Source organism: Thermobia domestica, chromosome 4 (assembly GCF_964235325.1).
Source record: "Thermobia domestica chromosome 4, izTheDome1.hap1.1, whole genome shotgun sequence".
NCBI classification, from domain to species: Eukaryota; Metazoa; Arthropoda; class Insecta; order Zygentoma; family Lepismatidae; genus Thermobia; species Thermobia domestica.
The window spans coordinates 13,724,421-13,742,680 of record NC_137457.1 but is presented as its reverse complement, the minus strand read 5'-3'; the positions used below and the strand labels follow the sequence as shown (position 1 = coordinate 13,742,680).

General features: G+C 34.8%; 1 protein-coding gene across 1 annotated transcript in view; it reads right to left on the bottom strand.

Moving 5' to 3' along the window:
• Positions 1-18,260, bottom strand: part of LOC145683250 (uncharacterized) — a 102,260-nt gene that overhangs the window by 70,152 nt on the left and 13,848 nt on the right. The window contains exons 2-3 of the mRNA XM_081754622.1: positions 14,577-14,664; positions 5,247-5,294 (exon numbers count right to left, since the gene is read on the bottom strand). Of these exons, the coding sequence (XP_081610748.1) occupies positions 5,247-5,294; positions 14,577-14,664 (136 nt within the window). The remainder of the gene's footprint in view (positions 1-5,246; positions 5,295-14,576; positions 14,665-18,260) is intronic.

The following is an 18,260-nucleotide window of genomic DNA, read 5'->3' as shown; positions in this document are numbered from 1 at the left end:
TCTTGAGGTTCCTGGTCAACATAGCTCTTCATACTTTTGAAAATAATATCCCTAAAGAACATTAACTAAGTAGTTTGTGATACTATAGGTATATCTGTTCTGTACAAAGAAAGATCGCAATTGTATTCATTAACGAGCATTCTAAATCAAATTTGCACTAATTTGAAGTTTACCGTGGAACATGAAAATGAAGTAGGTATACATATATATATATATATATATATATATATATATACTAGTTGAATATACCCATGCTTCGCACGGGGGCTATATATGGAAGTCAACGCCTGTGGGAGTATCACCATTCATTTAAGCAACCGCGAAAACTATGTATTTGATACTAATATCGGATATTTTGCGCTATCTCTTACATGTCTCGGATCCCCCCCCCCCCCGCTGACAGCTAGCCCGCATGCAACTGTAAATAAATTTGCAAGTCATCGCTAATGGAAATGTCACCATTGATTTCAGTGATCCCGAAAACTATGAATTCGACACTAATATCGGTTATTTTCTACTACTTTTACATGTCCTGGTAAACGCTTCCCTTAGACCCCCTGGGTTCGAATTTTGGCAAAAACGTATAACTCTGGTCTGGTGCCTGGACCAAGGTATTCGTGACTAAAATTTGGTAACTCTCGGTCAATTTGTCTGGTTCCCAAGTCGGTTCCGGTAAACGCCCCCCTGAGACCCCCCTGGTTCGAAATTTGAAAAAGGTGTTTCGTATTCATCTGGGGACTTGGTCAAGGTACCCCTGACCAAAATTTGGTAAGTCTCGGTCCACTCGTCTGGTCCCCAGACCGCACAAAGACAGACAGACAAACAAACAAACTCTTTATTTGATATATATTAGATAAGATATATATACTTGAACCTAGAACGCAATATACGGTACTGTATATATATATATATATATACCAGTAGATATATATACCAGCATCCACTATAAGTCCATTGCAGATACACAATATATAGATCATATATAGATTCTACAGTCATCAATTATCAAAGTGAAACTAGCGAAAACTTTCTTCACATGCCAAGTATTTACTTCATTAAAGTTATATTTAAATGAAGAGACTGAGCGCTTGTTGAAACTGAATGAATGAATATTCTGTTTTCATTCCATTGATTTGGTATAATAAGCTTAAAAGGAACACACGTTCTAACAGACTTGAACTCAAACCACCGAAAAAAAGTGGGTTCAACTACCTATATTCCGCACATTGACAACTGTATTAATTAATATTTATACTCAGTATGGCTTTCCCACAACATAGAAACGTCTTAAAATTTGGTAAAGATTATCACCCAATTTAAGAGCCACTACACCAATCCCAATAAAAGAAAGGAGTACATGAGATAAAGTGCAGTTGTTCAATGAGGTTACGTAGACATAGCAAAAATACAAGTCAAAAGAACATGTAAAAGATGTTAAAGCAGAACACTAAGTTCCATTTCTATCGAGGCATTTCAAGGAAACACAATATTGTTGATTTAACAGTTTTAATTAGAACCAAATAGAAAATCAATCCACTAGGCGTAACGGTCCATTAGTAAGCCTAAGCCTGCTCCAGCGCCATCTGCTAGTAACCGGCTAAACTACGTCCAGTATAGAGGTGAACACGTGATCAGAATGCTGTGATGCCCTGTCTTTAACAGGTTCATCAGGAGCTTTCTAGAACTACTGGTCGTCACGTCTTGTTTTTACATGACTCCACAGTTCGTCTCACGACACTGGGTGGATGCCGAAAATTGGGAAGCACAGGCCAGGAATCGAACCCGGGACTAGGCGGACATGAATTCAATGCTCTAACCATTAAACTATGGTGTCCCTTTATTTGGAGCCAAATATAAAATAGTTAAAATTGTTTTTGATTATTTCTTTATTTTGATTAAAAAAAAGGTCAAAACTTAGCATACATAAGGGCGGGTTAAGCAAAAAATAAGAGATAGTAATTGAAAAATACCACAACATTTCTACAGAAAAAGAATATCAATATGAGCTGCATATCTTCCTTACAAGAACAAAAGAATACAAAAATTGACCCCGCTGTTCCACAGCGTGCTACACTAGTGTTCGACATGTGACTAGGAGCTAAGTTAAAGTATTATTGTTACTGCTCTACCTCGATGAGTCCGTTCTCTTTTCTTGCTTTTTTTTCCGCGGTCTTCATTGCTTTTTCTCCTACTTTCATCCTAAGTGAACAAGGCTCTAGGAGTAAGCCGAAAGCTAGTAAGTACAAAATATTTTCAGGAATCACAATTACAAGTATATAAAATTAATTTAACTTATTCCCCAACGTCATTCAATTATGAAATTTTGCACAGCAATATGAGTTGTTTGACAATACAATATTTGATTGTTAATTATGAATGTATTATACTATGCTTTAAGAAGATTGATTTACCCGAATTCACTTATATATTTACAATGTCAGTTCGTTCGGGAGACAAAACATCTCGAAAGCTACTTCATAAATTATGAGCAAATTTGTTGAAGATGTAGAAAGTCAAAAATTAACAATCGAGTTACCTTTTGAACAAGATACATAAACATGATGTGATACAATCTAACATTTTTTAATTAAATGTTAATCGCTGTATGGTAATAGGTAGAGATATGCAGTATTCTGCAATCGATTAAGAACAACAAGAATATACTGGATCTCCATGCTTAACTCTCTATTAAGACCGGAAGTGGTTGAAATCCACTACTGCTACCAGTTTCAGGATTGATCTACTTATAGCAAAATGGATAGTATTTAGCGATAAACGGTTTCTTGGAATCGATTTAATGTTTTAAGAATAGGAACCACTTCGTACCTTAACACTTTACTCAAACCGGAATTGACAGAAAACAAAGCACTCCGAGATTAACTTTGATCGTAATATATATCAAGAAACGGTTAAAGGTAATAGATTAAGCGTCATAGAAATATCTTCCATTTTCACTCTAATCTCTCTGCTATAAGCGTAAGTGGCAGAAATCCAGTCCAATTTAAACATCAATCATTATAGAAAATGAAAAGAAGTCTTTTTAAGTTTTACCTCCCACAGTTATGCCGGCTAGGTAAAAACGAGGAGGCGATGATGAGAAATGAATAAAGTGGGAGGAAACGGTAGAACCCTAAGAAAACCCACGCACACGGAGTTTGTCCACCACAAAGCTCAATCATCGAACCAAGGATCCCATGCACTAGAGGTGATCGCTGTAAAACTGAGCCCTTGCGGCCCCAATCGTTATAGAGTGAAAACTCTTAACATATTGCGAGGAGCGGTTTCTTGCATTCAAATTAAGTGTCCCAGGAAGATATTTCATCTCCACTCTAACATCTCTACTCAAACCGAAAATGTAGGGGCACGATGGCTTAGTAGTGGAGTCCTTACTTCTGGTCCGTGGGAACCCTAGTTCCATCCCGGGCGAAACAAGTTTGTGATGAACAACATCGTGCCCGTGGATTTTCTCGGGGTATTCCCTTTCCTCTCCTACATTATCATTCTACCAATTCCTGCATCATTATTTATTTCCTTTAATCATCGTTTTCCTTAACCCAATGAGCATACTTGTGAGACGTTAAACTTAAAGTCTCCATATTTTAAAACCGAAAGTGACAAAAATGAACCACTTCTGTTTTTGAGATTGATTACTATAGAGTAAAAAAGGTAAAATACAAAGAGAAACTGTTACGTGCAATCAATTAAACGTCCCAAGAACACTTTTCATTTCCGTTCTTAAGTCTCTACGAAACTAGGAAGTTTTATTATTGTTCTACAAAGAGCAAACACGATAGGAGTTTGGTTTTAACATTGATTTTTATAGAGTGGAAACTGCTTGACATAACAAGACAGCCTTTCTGTAATAGATTTAACGTCCCGAGAATATGTTCTATCCCTACTCTAATATTCATACTGAAAACATAAGTGGTATAAATGTACTACTACTACCGGTTGCAATAACAATTGAGTAAATTTAACAGCACGGAAAACCGAACTTCTTCTCGTGGTGTACATGTAACACAACTACTTGGTTTAACTAACAGTACTTTATGATTCTTTTCTTCAAATGAAGTATAACGTCAAAGGACACCGAGTCTTAGTAAGTATGTAAAAAACCAAACGATCAAAACTGTGCAAAGATAGAAAATGAATTTAACTATAACTACAATGTAAAAAGTAATAAATAAAAATAAAATGTTTGATTTCAATTCTACTTTCTTCAAAACAAAATATTAGAAATATATTATTCCTTATTTAAAAAGTAACAAACAAAATATAACAAATCCTACTGAAAAGTAAAACAAGAAGAAAAAATGCAAGAAAATCATTTTAAAAATCATTTCTACTTATGTATGACTAAAGTAGAAAAGCAAAGGGAGGGTTCTCATAATGCAATCAGTTTAAAATTTTCAAAATTTTCATGTAATATTATATGTAAACACACTTTCATTTATACCAATAAGAAAAAATAATGACATGTTATGAAAGCAACATAGTGTAATAATGTTATGATAATTTTGAAGACTTTAAAAACTAACTCTATATGAGAGCAATAGTCAATCATAAATATATATTTTTAAAAGTACTTTTATCCAAAAATGGATTAATTTCTATTTTTCTTAAATTGGTTTCATTTTGTTTATTATTTCTTAAAGAAAAGCATTTTACTAAAATAATATTTATTTTATTTTATTTGAATGAAAGCATGTTTTGAACCCATGTGATTTTTTTGTTAAATTTTATTTTGGTTGTGCTACTGTGGTAATAATAGAATTTTTGAATAGAGAAAGTGTTATTGTCTGCAGCTTTATTCTTAACTAAAGAACATTCCAACAAGTTCGAGTTACAATTTCAGAACTGTTCGTATTTATAGTTGTTCTCCAAGAAGGATCACATGTTTTGAGTAAGGAATTCCCAAGACCACGACAATATACTGTATATTACACTAATAACACCGGTACGAGTTAAAAACTGCTTGCATAAGGTAACAATATAGCCATTTTGTTTGACATTGTAGGGTGGTTAACATAAAATTACGAGCAAACAGTAACACCAATAATTCTAAAATATCGAAATCTGATTATCTCAAAAAAGTACAGTTGTTACTATAAAATAGTAAAATATGTGATTTAAAACAATATATAGAGACTGCATAAAACAATACGTAGAATGTAAATAATACTTAATGTTTAAATGTTAGTTTTGGAATAAATTAATATAAATATGTTCATAAATAAAAATATTACCTTTGATTTTTTCTTCTTTCTTAACATTTTTATCAGTATCATCAAAATCTATAAAACAGAACAACAACAAAGTTCAGATATAGTTACAATTAGCTTTCAATTGTTACAAATTAATTTTACTGTAATGTTATTTGTTAAGATGCAGTAAATGCGCCAGCAATCAGTCACTTAAAAGTGAAATTTATTTCGCAAAATTTCTACACATACACTTTCTACTTATAATGTAAATAGTACGTATTTCTAAGAAAAGATAGTTCTGGGATACATAAGCAACATTTCAAGCAAAAAGACTGAATTATTTACTTAATCATAAATAAGCATTTATTATCATTACATGCGAAAATCCATTAGTCGTCGCCCCCGACCCTTCTTGAACAATAATAATACGTTCTCCACATTTTAATAGTAAGACTTAAAGTGTATTATACATATTCCCGCATAGCAAATAGCAATTTACGAACTAACCGAAATGTGGAACGTTTAAGTTTTCTAAGATTTTTTTTTTTTTTTTCAAAAATCAAATATGCATTTTGCACACAGGCGTAGCAGAAATTTCCAAAATTACTTTCTCCTGAACCAGATAATATCAGAGCGAAACTTCTGTTTCGATTATTGGAACTGCGTTTTAGATTTTTGAATACCAGTCAATAACTCACAAGCTTTAGTTTCCTTATTTCATGTGCTTTGTGGATAAATAGTTTAAGGTAAAAAAAAAAATGTAAGTAAGCATAGGACGTTCATGCCGTAATGGAATCAGGTCCAATTACCAAGTTTGTGAAAAAAAGATGCAAAATTTGTACGGAAGACTTAAATAATGTAGAATTTAACTTGGTTTTTCAATTATACAATCTACTTACAATATCTGGACATCAAGTCTTTTTAAACTCTGAAAGGAGCTCCAGGCCGAGATCTTGAACATGAAATACTCCGAAATGGAAAAAGGTGTACTTGACAAACTTGTTCACTGAACACGCCATAAAACTTCTTCACAAACTGATAATGTTCCGTCTGAATGATACATTTGAAGTAGATAAATCGCACATTATATCTTCTCAACATTATATCACTTCTGATTCTTTCAGTTCAGTTCTTGCTTCTTTTATTGATTCTGATGGTGAGTGCATTGTTTTAAAAGGATCATACAGAACAAAATTCTGACGATAAGTGTGAACTAGGAAGATTTCTAGGTAGTATTTATTGGTTATGTACAGGAGAGAATGGCTGGCAGACTAAGGCATCTCGTCAGAAAGTAAGATAAGACGCAAAATTTCAACTTATGATAAACCAACACATATGATTTGTGCCACATGAGTTGACCTCACTTCAGGCCCAGATTACGAGAAATGTGTGCCTGCAAAAGCCGCGTGATCTGTGTTTCCTGAAACGCATTGTCATACGTGACGAAAAATGAGTGATCCTCCTGGAATCCGAAAGTTCAAAAAGAGTAGTTTGGCAAGATTAAATTCCCAAAATTGGCAACTTCAAGATAGGACCGTTCCGAGCATAAAGTCATGTTGCGTGTGTGGAGGAACTACGAAGAGATAATTTACTTAGTTTCTATCGATCGCACCCTCAATGTCACCTCTACTCTAAACATATGAAGCGTGTGTATGCTACATTACGAAAAAAAAAAAAGGAATACATTGCATTGGTGAAGCGGAAGCGCGCACTGCAGCAACAGGATAACACAAAACCTCATTCAGTTCGAAAACCACAACAAAAATGTTAGAGCTTTATGGCATCTAATAGATGCAACATATAGTCCTCATTTTGCCTCTTTGGATTACTCTCTGTTTCGGTCAATTGTGCTCTTTGCGAAATCACAATATTTCACCAACCAGCATGAGTGGAAACCACCACTGACTGATTTCTTTGTTTCTAAAAACAAGAAGTGATATCGACGTCGAATCAAGTAACTGACAGGAAGATGGCAGCAGACAGACCAATACAGAGGAACATAACTTTGAATGTTAAACGTGTTTTCATTGTACTATATATATATATATATATATATATATATATATATATATATATATATATATATATATATATATATATATATTGCAAGACTTTTGATTAAACCTTGCATTTCAGTACCTACAAATGATTTACCTGTGTCAAGGTGTGGGAAAGATTTATCACTATTTTAATAAAATTATGTGTAAGTTCATTTAATTGTATATATGAGATGTATATTTATATTGCATAATCTTACTAGATAAACTGGGTAATGAGCATTAAGAAAAATTAATTGTAATTAATATTATAAGGAATACTAAGAGTACTTCATATGATTAATACTCAATAACAAATGCCAACAAAACGTATTGTTGAAGGTTTAAACTTAGTGAGATGACTGCACACAAGTGCATTTTATAGAAGATTATTATAACTGAAAGAAACACAATAAGATATAGTATAACCGTGTCTAATAAAGCATTATGTCTAGCAACTTGGAGAAAATGTTACACATCAATGGTTTAATTAAAAGAGCTTTGTGCTCTCGTCAGAGATTTTTTTTTTCTTTTTGGATGCTAAATTACTAAAGTAAGGCTAACTCAAACCAGATTGACGTATAGTTATTACGTACAAACATATATTTATTTGCATAACATGCAGTATGAAAGACTTGTTTCATTAGAAAATATACGTTCCTTTAATACTCTTGAGCAAATATTATGATTTCCACACAGTTGCTTAGTGTTCAAGTTTTCAAATTAGTAAAGATTTTAGGTATAATATTGGTAATAAAGTGAGAATATTACGTTGCTTAATTAACTGATAGAGAACAGCAAACCAAAGATCGAAGCCTACTTAACGACAATCTGGTGTAATTTAAGCTTTAAGCCTTAATACCGATTTTTTTTTTTTTTAAGTACTCAGAATAATGCACCGAGGCTTAAGAATGCAGTGATGATGAAATGAGTGTAATGGTAGAATGACGAAATTGGAGAACTAATAGAATACACACACACGTGATGCTTGTCCACTAAAAGAGAACGCGATGCGTGGCTGGAACTCTAGTCGATCCTGGGGCCCTACGAGCCAGAGGGACTCGTTGAATATAAGTAATGGAGTTGAAGATACGACATCTTTCCAGTAATATCATTTCGGGGATTGTGGTGCCAAGTATTAATTCAATTATTTTAAAAGAGATTGTCTTACATTTTTCTTTGGACATGATGAATGAAAAAGTAATTTCGTTTCATATTCTTGAATTTAGGCTTGACTCCTTTGGAAAATTATGCAAAGAAACTTTTCATTCAGTGCCAAATACAGGATGTATTTGAAAGGATTTTACAACTTTGGAAAGTCAAATTGATTTATTTATTTAGCTTACAGACATGGTTTTCATGTCATTTTGAAGCAAAATACATCACGTTTATTTTATTTTATTTATTTTACCTTATACCTAAAAATGTTCAATGTGGCTTGGATTTGTGACGCAGCACACATCCCATCTGAAGTCTCCCTTGTTCTTTAACGTCTTCAGACGTACGGACAGGCCCGTATCCAGGGGTGATCTAGGGTTGCCGGCCCCCCCTAAATTTTGGCTGCCCCCCTAAAAATTTCAAGGTACTCTTGCAAAATAACTATAATATGATGATGAACTATAATATGGTTGGATCGGCCCCCCTAACTTCAGCCTCCCCCCTACATTTTTGGGCTGGCAACAGGCCTGCGTACGGAAACGACCTGAAGATTTGTTGTATCTTACCGAACATCCAGTTTCAATGAAACATTTCTGCCACTGGTAAATGATAGGCCTACTGGAAGGATCTTTACCATACTTTGTACAAAAATTGCGTTGCACAGCTGCAGACTTGGATTCTTCAAACAAAACAAAACAAAACAAAACAAAAAAAAACACGGATAACACGCTCGGAACCAGTAAAGGCAGCTCTTTGTTGCAACTGCCGTTAAGATGGCTTGTTTCTGAGCTAGTGTACTACGTGAATCAAAACTTGATGTATTTTGATACAAAATGATACCAATCAACCAATATGAGTTTTCAAAACTGTAAAGTCTTTTTGATACACCCTGTATATGACTGACATAACCAGTGCTGCAAATAACCTATAGGAATTTTAATGCAGATAATTATTAATATTTGACTGGAGAAGAAGTTGCAATACTTGAATACTTGACAGAAATCTAAAGAATATAGGCTAGCAACAAATGCAGGTTAATAAGTAATAACAACCAATAATTTTCCACTACAATCTGAAAGACCTTTCGAGTCTATAGAATGCAATTGTTCGAATACATTTTTAGGTAATCATGCAAATTGGAAGAATAAAAATGTTTCTAAATACATACTTCAACCCCAGATCCTTTATTCTGAACCACTCAGAATAACTTACACCACATCCTGTTTCTTATCAATAGTAATTAAACAATTTCAGTAACGAATGAAAGTGTCTCTCTAACGCAGCAAGAGAGAATTTCTAAGTATTTACGTAGCAACACTCAAATTTAATTTTTAAAATCGATAATTTGAATATCCTACACATCACATTGGTTTACATTATATCTTCCATTTTCCTCCCATTTCGATTGCTTTTTATGAGCTTTCACATCTACAGTTATTAAACTTGTATTAGTGCTAAGTTATATACTAGCTATTACGTATGCGTTACCAGGGATAAAAATGGATGTGAAAAGGTAGGAGGACGCCTGACGTCACACCGTCTCCCTTGCCTGTCTTTGCCCATTGTAACTTTAAAAAAAAAAATGGGTAGACATCATATCAGATGACAGAAATATTTTATATCAATAAAACGAAGATGTTAATAAGGAACATGATAGTCTCACATTTAGTGAATCAACTGACTTTAATTCTAAAAGTAGACATAAATAATTAAATATGATAATACGCAGTCAAGACTATGCCGAGATTCACATGTAGCATATCAATGAAATGAAATTAAATCTTTGAGTTACGTCCCACGGTTATGCCGGTTAGGCTAAATGAGACGGTGATTATGGGAAATGAATGAAATGGTGGAATGAAGAAAGCGGGAGGAAACGGGAGAACCCCGAAAAAACCCACGCACACGGTGTTTGTCCACCACAAAGTTCACTTGGCGGAGGCTGGGATCGAACCTGGGACCCCAAGCACCAGAGGTGAACGCTCTACCACTGAGCCACCGCGGCCCCTGTAGCATATCAAGTGTCCCTGATTTAGTAATGCCCATGTCATTACAGTGGCTTATGAATTTAGTGGAAACACGTCAAAAATGCAATCTACCAGATTAATATGCCACTGAACCACCTGTCGTCATCAGAAAAGCTCTGTTGCAACGGGAAAACCTCATAGAATTTTTGAAGTCGTCATAGGGGTTGTGGATGGTAGCAAGTGGATATTATACCATCCCGGGTGCAGCACATCATGGAGAGTGACGCAACCGTAAGTACAGCAGAAGACCCACGTAAAACCGTCCGTAGGATATTGCAGTCCGTAGCATCATACCATCTTCATGGTTGGGCGGAAGCACTGTAGATTACACGCTTCTTTGGAAATCCGTTGCTTATGAACAAATCACATGGTTAATATCAGGTAAGTGATGACTCATCCGATAAAGCAGTGGTCAATGTTGTATGTTTGCCTCACCATTGGAATCGTGGTAAAGCACTATGGACCTTTATTAGCAGTTTTCTCTGTGCAATCCTATTTCTATATGTCCATGTCACACAGTTCGGGGCGAACTCTGATTGTCGATATAGCTGACGACTGATGCTGGTTCAATTCCTCTGTCACTTGCACCGCAGCCAGACGACTATTTTGATTGAAAATCCGCCTTCATTCTAGGCGATACATGCGAATGTCTTTTTCTTTTTAGGCCAGTTTTCCTCCTCGCCGATGTAGTTCTGCCGTGATTTTTTGTAGAGTCATCAAGTTGAACAATATGCTTATTGATAAACCCAACACACTTGCTACTTTACGTTACACTCGCACCACGTAACCAAGCCTGATTTTTTTGTTTATTTTTTCGAAAATAGAAAGGTTGTCAATTTCTCACTATCAGAGTCTCCTCAGTTCACTGGTCCCCATATAGTATGGAGTTTGTTCAATGGACTACAACTAACAACTCGATGCAACAGGTGTTATTTGACACTTGTCAAACCAGATATATGACGTATTTCTAACTACAGGTGTTTTTACATTAAATTGTTGAGCCTCTGTCTGTAACCATTTAGAATAAATTTCGAGAAAAAGAAAGTTAATATTTTTATTCTACAGTTCAGTACGAGATATTAAATGGAATTTAATAGATATTGTATAACAATAACTTCAAATGAAAGAGAGCAAATTTCAGCTCCGTTTAGTATTTGGCATACAAGTTACGGATCTGGTAATTCTAGAGTAAATATATTTTGAACAAAATCTGTCATATGACAAAGTTGGTGAATTTGTATCCAAATATAATAAATGTAAAAATAGTATTCGTTCCTCTAGCTCATTGGGCAGAATTTCAAATTTCATACAAGTAGATTAAACAGTGTGCACCAAATGTTTGTCATTTCCTAATGTTAATTATTTACGTGCACCAATTGCAAACGTTTTAATTTACACTCTCTTCAGGGATCAAATCTTGAAAACAAAAAAAAAAAAAAAAAACGTTTCTGAAAGAATAGCAGAAAATTTGTAATGCTATTTAATTTAATGCTGTGAGACAGAGCAGCTCCAGGAATTTTTTGTCAGTAAATTGAGATTATTTTTCAATTATACATTTATATCATCTTGATTAAATTATATTAAATAGTATTTCGTCGTTATTTCTTGCAATCCTGTGCTTTAAAAATAGCATAACTATAAGGTGTTTACAGTGCAAGTAGAATAAAAATACTTAAGAAACAAATAAGAATAAATTAAGTTTATTGCGAAGAAAGGAATCGAGATTCATTTCTCTAAAATCCAGAATTGTTGAACCCTTTTAAGTTTATGCTTTTTAATGTAAATTATAGACTTTCAGTCAAGCAGCTATAGCATCATCCGTATTTATCCTAGAATCTTGATTTGTATCTCATTCTCTACGGAATAGAATAGCCTTTCAAACAGTGCCACTCATATTTCCCTCTCATGACCCTGAGGCTGGAAAGTTTCAGAAAAATCGGGATTTTTCTTTTTAATTTTTATGCCCTCCGGACCCCTGTGTTAACGCACAGATCTTAGAATAAACTAAAATATACCAAAGGATATCCTGAATGTACCTGCAAAATTTCTGGCTTCTATCTTGAAAAGTAAGGTAAAAAATAATTACCAATGTGCTAAGAATATCCCCTCAATGTACCAGATTCCCTTATAAAACAGGATCTCAGGTAAAAACTTTCTGATACATCCCTATTTACTCTAGGATCATAGTTCGTACCTCATTCTCGTCAAAATAAAGCAACCTTTAAAACAGTACAATTTGCATGCTTTCTATCATTTATCTGAGGCGGAAAAATTGGGAGAAAATGAATTTTTTGTTAAATTTTTTTTTTAATTTTTGCCCCTCTGGACCCTCCTCTCTTACTCAGAGATCTGAAACAAATCTTAAAATACGAAAGATTACACTGAATATGTATGCAAAATTTCAATCTCCTAGGTGCAAAAATAAGCTTGCCAAAAAATAATAATAATAGACCTAACAAAAAATCCTTTGTTTTAAGTTATGACGTCATCACACTCTATGTCTCGACGCAGAAAGGCATCAAACCATACATAACATGTTCTACAATCATCCAATCTTGAAAAAACAAACAAATGATGTAAAAAGTTTATTAGTACCTTTTCAATCGAATAAAGAAGGTACTACCCAATCATATAAAATATGCGAATGAATTTAAAAGGGTTAAATGTAATTCACTAATACAGGGTGTCCAATATACAATGCAACCCGGAGTTTGGGATAGTAGAACTTTTAAACCTGAAGTGATACACAAATAATGGTTCTACCAAAATGAAGCCTTGCTCATGTATATATTGTTAAACTAGAAAGCAACGATTGAAGTACACTAGAAAACACACAGTGTTGCCAGATGTAACCGAAGGTTTTTTTTGTTGTTGTTTTTGCAAAACATATAAATTGACTCATAACTCATACGTATGGATGTTCTGTCGTTAATTTTCAGTTTTTTAAGTTGGAGTGACTTGAAAACTATGGAGCAGAAGAACGAATTTTTCATTTTTACAGATAACTAGTCAAATGAAGCCTCTGTAAGGGGAACTAGGGAAATCGTATTTTTCATAAATTAACACTCTGAATTGGCAACCCTGCTGATGGTTTAGTGCATCAAAAGGTGTTAAGGATCTGTCTACATTATGCAATTCCTGAAAACAATGAAAAACAAACTTTGAAATTATCATGACAAAATTTTTACTTACATGAACCCGGCAACACTGTTATTCATTTCTATGGGGGTTATTTAAAGCAAGAGGTATACAAGAACAAATCTCGAACTACTCAATACCTGGAAACGAACATTCGCAATGCCGTTGAGAACATTAACACTTCTAATCTTCGTAAAGTTGCTACCAATCTGATGAAACGTGTGAATCAGTGTTGGAATCAAAACAGGGGACACTCCCAGAATCCGCTGTAGAGCTGGTAACTCATTTCTTATAGTAGCAGTATTGCCGGGTGCATGTAAGTAAACGTTTTATCATGATCATTTCAAAGTTTGTTTTTCACTGTTTTCAGGAATTGCATAATGTAGACAGGTCATTAACACACGTTTTGATGCACTGAAACATCAGCAAAGTTGCTAATTCATAGTGTTAATTTATGAAAACTACGATTTCCCTAATTCCCTCTTACAGAGGCCTCATCCGATTAGTTATTGGTGGAAATGAAAAATTCTTTTTTCTGCTCCATAGTTTCCAAGCCACTCCAACTAAATAAACTGAAAATTAACGACAGAACATCCATACGTTTGAGTTATGAGTTAATTTACATGTTTTGCAAGAAAATTGATTTACACTTTCGGTTACATCTGGCAACACTTGTTGTTCCTAATGTACTTCAATTGTTACTTCCTAGTTTAAAAATATAAGCATGAACAAGATTTCATTTTGGTATAACCATTATTCGTGTATCACTTCAGGTTCAAAAGTTCTACTATCCCAAACTCCGGGTTGCATTGTATATTGGACACCCTGTAGTTATTTTGCAGGTACTTTTACATTAGCACCATCAAAATAGAAATTTTATTAAAAACTTGAATTTTGTATTTCAATACTGAAATGATATATGAGTAAATAATATTTGTATCCTTGAAACTTAATCCTGCAACTGACAAAAATACAAACACGAAATTACATATTAGTATCAAAATCATACTTACAGTTTTGATATAGGTCAATGCTGTCACTATAGATGTCTTCCGAAGCATATCCGTGGCTCTGACTAGGGTTTCCTGACACAAGAGTAAGCTGTGAAGAAATATCATATGATTCGAAATTAGTTGAGACATGATATATTAGTGGAACCTTGAAAATAACGTGAATCTTTGCTACAACATGAGCCTTATGGCTCAGAATGAGAATAAGAGACTTGGAACGACTAGTGACGGGAATGAACCTGAAACTTGTTCATTTTATGTTTTCATACTATGTTTGAATTAAAGAAAATTGATTGTGTGGAAAAGTAAATGGTTCTTTTACCTCGTAATTTTTTTTCCGGTTTCTGAATATACTTGAGAGATAGAATAAAAAAGCCTAAAAGTAACGTGCGTACGAAGGGCTTAAAAAGTGGCCTAATGAAATATTTTCAGTTTTAAATTTAAGGTGTAAACTCTATACAAGTGCCAGAAAATAGAATCAATTTCCTCTAACATATGGTAGAAGCTATCATGTTATTCGTCTAGGTAATCAGCGTGTAGCTATCATTTGTTAACGGAGAAAGGAAAGTGACTTGGAATTAAAATGGGGTGACTTTGAACGTGTTTATAAATTTACACTGAATGGTCACTGAATTTCGACCACCTATTTAATATTTTGTTGGTCCACATTTTGCTCAGAAGACAAACTGGACACAGCATGGCATGGATTCTAGTAGTTGCTGATATGTTTTCACAAGGATCCAACACCATATATTCTTGATGGCATTCCTCATTGAGCCCACAGTTGTCGGTGCAAGAGTCATGTTGCTAAGAGCTCGTTCCACAACATTCCATAAGTGTTCTATTGGATAAGAATCCGGTGAGTTGCGGGGCCAATTCGTACGCTACAACTCCATGGTATGTTTCTTATGCCAAAGAAGTACAGTTCTAGTTTAGTGGCACCATGCAATGTCGTTCTGGAAAATGCCATTATCGTATGGATAGAAGTGTTGCATTGCAGGGTGTACGCGTTCCTGTAACATCTGCAGGTACACAATGAATGTCTCACTGTAGCCCATGCACACCAACGGTCTCAGTCCATGCCAACAGAAGCATCCCCAAACCACAAAAGCGTTCCCACCTGCCTGTACAGTACGCATCGTGCACGAGGGGTCTATAGCTTTGTGCAGCTGTTGGCGCCACGCAAGCACACGCAATGCTCATTCCACGTTTTGAACTTCCATACATCCCTGAAGTTCCATCTTTTTTTAGGTCCGTTACCTCATTTTCTTCCTATTTCTGATATACCTTCACTTCACAGGAACCGTCGTATCCGACAAGCATCGCTGTGTATGTTATTGACGCATTTATATCTCGAGTACTCATAATCATGCCCAATTGGAATGCGGATAAATCCTGGCCACCTCCGATTATAACAGTGTGCTGTCTGCTAACATGCAGCCTCGAGTGTGTTCTTTCTCTGCATACTACCAGTCTGGATGGTCGTGTAATCAGAGCGGCTGTTAGCCACACTTTCTTACGTAAAGGGGTGGACGCAATTTAGTGAGCACTCAGTGTAGTAAACACAAGTTAAAGGTCTTGAAATGAAGTATAGTTATCACCAAGAAGCTACTATCCTGATATCTTCAGCTTCTTGTATACCTTGGAATTTTTGAAAGCAAGAAAAAAAGACCTCTTCAACGGAAGAAAGAAGTAATAGGCCTAAGATATTCTCCGAGTTCCAATAGTACCAATACTGTCTATTGTAGTTCGTGCTGCGTGTCATGCTTTGCAGATGGTTCATCTAAGTTCGAAGATTGTATATGCTGCCAAGGATGAAATACTTTAAATCGTAGTATGTATTGGAGCAGAAGTCAGAAAATAAATCATTTGTGGAAAGTGTCGTATTTTAAGTTAGTGACTGTGAAATTAAGCAAATCTTTCAAATTCATATTTTAGGACATATTATACATATATGCAGAGCATATTCTTTAGCTATAATTATTTTCTCTGTTCGTAGTTCTATAGTTTAATTATATAGTAGTAAACTATAAGCTGAATCATTTGATATTAATATCTATTGCATTTTGAACTGATATTGTTACTGTTATTAATATTATTTATATGTTTAATTATGAATGCTAACACATACATTCGTTTCAGGGGCGTCATTTAGGGGGGCAGGGAGGGGCATTTGCCCCCCCTGAGTTTGAGATGTATATAGATTTTATCAATAGAATAGTAGTAAATCAGTGAAAAACGCGAAATTTTACTTATATCAAGGGGTCTTGCCCCCTCCAAGCAAAATCTGAAATGACGCTGCTGATTCGTTTCTAAATAGATTTACAAATGAAAAATTATTTGCATACAAAATCTTCCTCAATTTTATTACAGTATAACCTCGTTAACACGAACTCGCTTAAGCCGAACACTCGGTTAGGACGAACAAAATTTCGGTCCCGGCATCGCTTTACGTTATCTTATAGGAAGTTTTATCGGTTAACATGAATTTCGGTTAGCACGAATTACGAACTGATTTTTAGTCCCTTGAGTAAGTAAAGGTTTTCATTTAACACGAACGTTTAGTCTTTTTTTTTTTTTTTCAGATCATTTTTCTTATTTCAGATTTCACTCCGGATCAGTTTTTGTCATGCAGTATTTATACAGACGAAAATTGCCTTGTAAATAAGAGAAAAACCAGAAACAGGTATCTGTCCTCTCTTATGAGGTGTTGATTCTGTTCTCCGTCATGCGCTAAACATGCAGGTGCTTCGCAGACGAGCTGGCGACAGCTCGAGACAAAACAACATCTCTCCCCTGTAACTCCAAACTGGTGACAGCAGTCATAAATACCTTTCCGTTACTAGCGGTACCCAACCTACTAGCAGAGTTATCAATTTTATAACTTGACCTGGATTTTCTGCGTGGAAACTTTTTTTTTTTAATCTTTGAAGATAGGATAATAAACTTACTGTAGTGTTTTCACTTTTCAGAGGACGGTACCGAGACCGAAACTAGTCTCGATCTCGATCTTAATTCGAATTTGAGACAGAGCCGTGCTTTTCAAAATCGAGACGAGACCGAAACTCTCAGTCTCTTCTCGATACAATTCTATGGATGGTATCAAGACGGAGAATAGTCTTGGTCTCGTCTCTAATTTGGAACCCAGACGAGACCGAGAGTCAAATTAGAGACGAGACCAAGTACTCATTCTCGTCTCGATACCATCCTAGTTTTGCTATCGAGAAGAGACTGAGAGTTTCGGTCTGTATCGATTTTGAAAGAGGTTGTATTCGAATAATAAAATTTGGGTCCCCGGTTAACACGAATTTTTTTTAACACGAACTCCTGATTTTTCAGTCCCTTGGAATTCGTGTTAACGAGGGTTTACTGTATGTTGTTATAGTCCAAGTCACTCTTCAAATGTTTATTTTAGGCGGGGTGATTCTAAGCGTTCATATACTCTTATATATATATCACGTGATAACATTTATAAAATGTATGATTGGGATGCAATATCACCTTTATCTTTTCGACAGTAATAGTGAGGACAATATGAAGCAAGTAGATTTCGATGCATTAAACTGTTTAAAATCAAAATGTGACGTTAAGTGTTCCAAGTCAACTTATTCTATGTTTTGTAGTGAATAACAAGAGGACTTGGGAAATTATTTAACATTGAATGAGGAATAAAATAATGTGCATATT